The 5,000-nt window shown below is 54.0% G+C and overlaps 2 protein-coding genes across 2 annotated transcripts in view; one reads left to right on the top strand and one right to left on the bottom strand.

Annotated features, from left to right (window-relative positions):
• PTSG_09786 (uncharacterized protein) overlaps positions 1 to 29 on the bottom strand; it is a 3,139-nt gene extending 3,110 nt beyond the window's left edge. Inside the window, exon 1 of the mRNA XM_004989088.1 lies at positions 1 to 29. This exon is cut by the window's left edge and continues 6 nt beyond it. The gene's annotated coding sequence lies outside the window, so the exon portion shown is untranslated.
• A 73-nt stretch (positions 30 to 102) lies between these two features.
• PTSG_09785 (TK protein kinase) lies at positions 103 to 4,827 on the top strand (the record flags this gene model as incomplete). Its single annotated transcript, XM_004989087.1, has 14 exons — positions 103 to 479; positions 658 to 773; positions 872 to 1,001; positions 1,159 to 1,220; positions 1,397 to 1,504; positions 1,669 to 1,747; positions 2,029 to 2,186; positions 2,405 to 2,494; positions 2,677 to 2,745; positions 3,047 to 3,255; positions 3,570 to 3,674; positions 3,895 to 4,006; positions 4,220 to 4,337; positions 4,722 to 4,827. Exons 2-14 carry the CDS (start codon positions 716 to 718, stop codon positions 4,825 to 4,827), a joined length of 1,404 nt encoding a protein of 467 aa, XP_004989144.1. The 5' UTR covers positions 103 to 479; positions 658 to 715.
• Positions 4,828 to 5,000: the final 173 nt, after the last annotated feature.

The raw sequence follows: 5,000 nt of genomic DNA, 5'->3' as shown, positions 1-5,000 counted from the left end.
AAAAACAGCGAGAAGCGAAGAAAGCGAAGCGTTTTTGAATTTGTTTGCCAACAACAATGTAAGCGGCAAAATCGGGTTTGCCCACACACAATTTGTTGGATGTTTTACTACTGCTTGTGCTGTTTTCTATGGTGCTGACACACCAAACGCATACGGCACCGTACGGGGCAGCGAAGCGGCTGGTTTGCGTGCGTGTGGCGACGGTGATGGCGTGCGGCGGTGTTGCGATGCGAGGGCGCGGGTTGCCTGACAATGCCTCCCATCAACCCTGGGAGGTTGGAATGCGACCGCCTCAAAACCAACACAACACAACCAAAGCAAGCAAGCGAGCTTGTGGAAGAAGTTTTCGCATGCCTTCAACGCCTGGTGCGTGTTGTGCGTGAGAGACAAGAAGAGAAGAGTCGGAGAACAGGAGGAGAGTCGGAGAGCAAGAAAGCGAGTTTTCGACACTGCCCTTTGCTGCTTGCTTGTATCTACCGGTGAGGCAGCACAGCTAATCGAGCCCATGTGTGTGTGTGTGCGTGTATGCTGATGACACAAGTCAATTGCCTGCCAGCCAGCCAACCAGCCAAACCAAGCCAAGCAGCGCTTGTCTCATACACTCACTCACTCGCACACACACACACACATCCACATTCACACATCCACGCTGTCCAGAGTGCAGCACATTTAGTGATTCCGCTCACGCATACGCACACAGAAAGGATCGTACACGATGAGGATTGTCTTTCGGCTGCTTGCGCTCTGCGCGCTATGCAGCGTCGCACACGCAGGTGAGCCGCTACAGCGCACTGTGCGAGAATTTCAGCGCCCTCTCAACACCTGCACCGCGTTTTGTGCTCACCAATGTCGCGCAACGCACAACACGCAGGGTACAACTCGTTCAACGTGTACCAGCCAGCGGTATCATATGAACTGGAGACGGGCAAGGTGCACGGGGCCGTCGGTAACGTGTCATTTCCCATTAACAACGCAAATCAAGAAGTCACCGTTGCTCTCAGGTGTGGTTGTTTGTGAGGGCCCAGAGGAGATGGTTTGCTGTGATCAGTCGTGCATGTATGCCAATCGTTTGCTCGCCTTTGCTCAACACAGCTGTCACCACCTCACCTGCTTCGCTCTCACACGCGCTTGCTCACTTGCTTGCTGCTTTGGTGCCAGGTTCCCCCGCATCCCACTGCCGCCCAACGCACATGTCACCAACTGTCGCCTCCTCTTTCCAAGTCAGTGCATGGATGTGACTGAAGCTGTCGCATTCCTGGCGCCATACACGACGTCTTCACGCTGACACACACACACACACACACACACACACACACACACACACATGCACACACACACACCCATACACACACACTCACACACACACACACACACGTACACACACACACATCAACAGCGGAGATGTCTGGCAACGCGACAAACGAGACGACGGTGTGGATCCAGACCACCACGCCGACAAACGCAACACTCCTCACAACTGCAGACAACGACATCACAGGCAGAGGTGCGGCCTTGTTACATGCGAACGCTTCTTGCTGCTACTGCAACTGATGCTTCCATTGTAACTGAATGCTGCGCCTGTGAGTGCCGTGCATTGTTGCATTCTCGCTCACGTCCATTCAATACTGACTGCACTCCCGTCACTTGCAACACAACTGACGTGCTCAGCGCTGCTGCCTCAAGTGTCAGAATGGTCCATTGGCGAGTGGGAGGACTGGCAGACCGAACGCACATCCCAGCTCTTCCAGTGCGTTATGCGTTTGTTGGTTGGCTCCAACGTGTGCATGAGCGTGTGAGAGCGTGTTGGTGTTGTGTGTGTGTGTGTGTGTTGTCTATATCTTTGTTGCATGTCTGTGTGCCTGTGTGCACGCTTCTGAGTTCATGATTTGGTTTGTGCGCAGCGTTACGTTGCGTCTGCGTGCACAGCGCCCCACCCCACCCAACAACAACAACAACAACAACAACCGTGATACCACCACCCTCACCCATGACTCTTCTCCCCCCCCCCCCCCCCGGGCCAACCCGTAGGCTGGTGCAAACAATGGTGGACACGCCATCGTGGGAGAAGGAGGATCCAATTGTGTTTGTGATCCAATTGCCGCCACCGCCAAGACCAACACCGCTCCCGCACACATTTGTCAACGACGTCGGGCGAAGGCCGCACCTGCGCCTCGAATACATCAAGCGTAAGAGCACAAGAGGGGCCTTTTTGGTGTGTTTTGTGTTTTGTGTTTTGTGTTTGTGTTTGTGTTGTTGTGTGTGTGTGTGTGTGTGTGTGTGTGTGTGTGTGTGTCGGTTGTGTGTGTCGGTTGTGTGTGTGGGTTGTGTGCTTGAATGACACGACCGTATTTCCAACACCTTCAACATGCTCACCCCTCTCTTACCCCCTTCCAAACCCCGGCAGTGCAAAACGACATCCCTGGCTCAGGCAACATGCACGTGTTTGTCCGCTTCACCAGCACCACCGATGGCATTGCTCTCATCGTACTCTTCTGTGAGTCGCACCTGCTGTGTGTGTGCGTGTTTGTGCAGTTGTGAGCTACACCCAAGTGCGTGTATGTGCGTGACGCGTGAAATGCTTCTTCCTACATCGACCTTGGCCCAACCCATGTTGTGATGCACGTGCCTCCCTCTCTGCATTCACCGTCGCCTCACTGCCCGTTCCACGTGACACAGTCATCTTTGCTGGCGCCACGCTCGCTGTTGCCGGCTTCTCGCACGCCACCCGCCGCAGACGCCAAGAGAGTACGACAAACACAAGTGCTTGCACGCACGCGTGCTTGAATGCGTCCTTGGATACGGAGCTTGTTTCTCGTATCTTTCAGTTGCTCCTTACCTTCATCACCACCTTCATCACCACCTTAATCACACTCAACAACACCAACAACACCAACAACACCACCAACAACATCCTTCCACACTCAACCATACCAACAACACGAACAACAACAACAACCTTCATCACAACCACACACACCATCCTTCACCAACACCCATCACCAACAACCCACCCCCGCTTCTCTCTCACCACGACCACCACCACCAGAGGCGAAGATGACGTTCAATTCCAAGAAGCATCGTGCATCACGCATGTCCATCTTCAGCTCGGGCCCCAACACCACTCCGAACCATCCGCTGTTCGAGTGGGAGCTGCCGCCATCGGCGCTCGTTGTGCGACAGGAGATTGGACGGGGGCGTTACGGCCGCGTGTACGCCGGAACAGCACGCCACCTCAAGGACAGGGGCACCGTTGACGTGAGTTGTGGCATTCCGTGTGCGTCTGTGTGTGTGCGCGCGCTTGTGTGTGCCCTTTTGTGCGCGCGCGCGTGTGTGTGTGTGTGTGTGTGCGTCTGTGTGTGTGTGTGTGCGTGTGTGTGTGTGTGTGCTTGTGTGTGTGCTCGTCTGTGCGTCTGTGTGTGTGTGTGCATCTTGTACTCCCTTTCTACTCGTTTTATGTTCAGATTTGTACGTGCCATTGCATTATCTGCAAGGCTTTTGATTACAAACACCTCCACACGCCTCCACCCCTCACCAATTACCCCCTCCCGCTTCCCATTCCCTGCGCGCAGGTTGCCATCAAGGTGCTGAATGCAACCGAGAACACGACCGAGCACGCCGACTTCTTCGAGGCCGCATACACCATGCACACGTTTGCATTCCCAGAACACATCAACGTAAGCAGAGGAAGAGATGCGTGCTGCTTATGAGAGTGTGTGCACATGAATGCGACAATGCGTGAATGAAGAGCCGTGTGCAGCTGACGCGTGCTGTGCAGGTGACATGAACAATGGTTCTCAACAACAACACAAACACATTTACAACACACACAAAACGCACACAACACACACCCATAACACGAACACGCTCACGCAACGCACACAACACACTGCACAGGTGCTGAAGCTGTTTGGCGTCGTGACCAACACGCATCCGTTTATGATCATCACGGAACTGTGCGAGTGTGGATCCTTCCAGGAAGTGTTGCTCAAAGCAAAGGCCGCAGACTGTACGTGCGGTGTTGTGTGGTGTGGCGTGATGTGTCGTGCTTGTGTTGAAGAGTGGATAGGATGAAAGCACGTGTTTCTCTGTTTTTTACAACCGCAACACGACCAGTTACTCACACGCAAAACCACAACACACACACCACACATACACACATGTACACACACGAACACACACACACACACACACACACAATCAACACACCGCACCACCACAGCGCGCCCCAGTGCACAGACGCTGCTTCTCTCTGAGCGCATCAAACTGCTGGCCGACATTGCCCGTGGAATGGCCTTCCTCTCAAACCAGGGTTTCGTGCACAGATACCTCGCCGCAAAGTACGCATTGCACCACCGTGAGGTGTGCGTTGGGTGTGTGGGTCAACTCTTTTGTGTGTATGTGTATGTATGTGTATGTATTTGTATGTATGTGTATGCACGCGTGTGTATGCATGTATGCGTGTGCGTTGGGTGTGTGGGTCAACTCTTGTGTGTGTATGCATGTATGCGTGTGTATGATTGTGTATGTGTCCACGTGTATGTATGTATGTCATGGTTTGAAGATAAAGATAGTCCCTTGATCACTCCAAGTCCTCCTCCTCCTCCGCCCCCCCCCCCTCCAACCCTCACCTCCTTCATCTCCACCACCACCACCACCACCACCACCACCACCACCACCACCACCCTCCTGTCCCTTCGCCCCTTCCCCCCTCCTCGCGACAGGAACTGCCTCGTGGATGGCGACCTGAATGCAAAGGTGGCCGGGTTTGATTCGGCGCACTGGGTCGTCGGCAAGGCCGAAGGTACGTCGTGCTGTGGTGTTCTATAGTGTGTTCGTGTTGCAGGTTCACATGATTCCTTACACATACACCCACACACACACACACACATACACCCACACCTACACACACACCCTACACACACACACACACACATACACACACGCACACACCACACACACACACACACACGCACACACACACACACACACACACACACACC

This window comes from Salpingoeca rosetta (assembly GCF_000188695.1).
Source record: "Salpingoeca rosetta unplaced genomic scaffold supercont1.31, whole genome shotgun sequence".
NCBI lineage: Eukaryota > Choanoflagellata > Craspedida > Salpingoecidae > Salpingoeca > Salpingoeca rosetta.
Note: the sequence above shows the minus strand (reverse complement) of the source record. Positions and strands in the feature narration are given on the sequence as shown.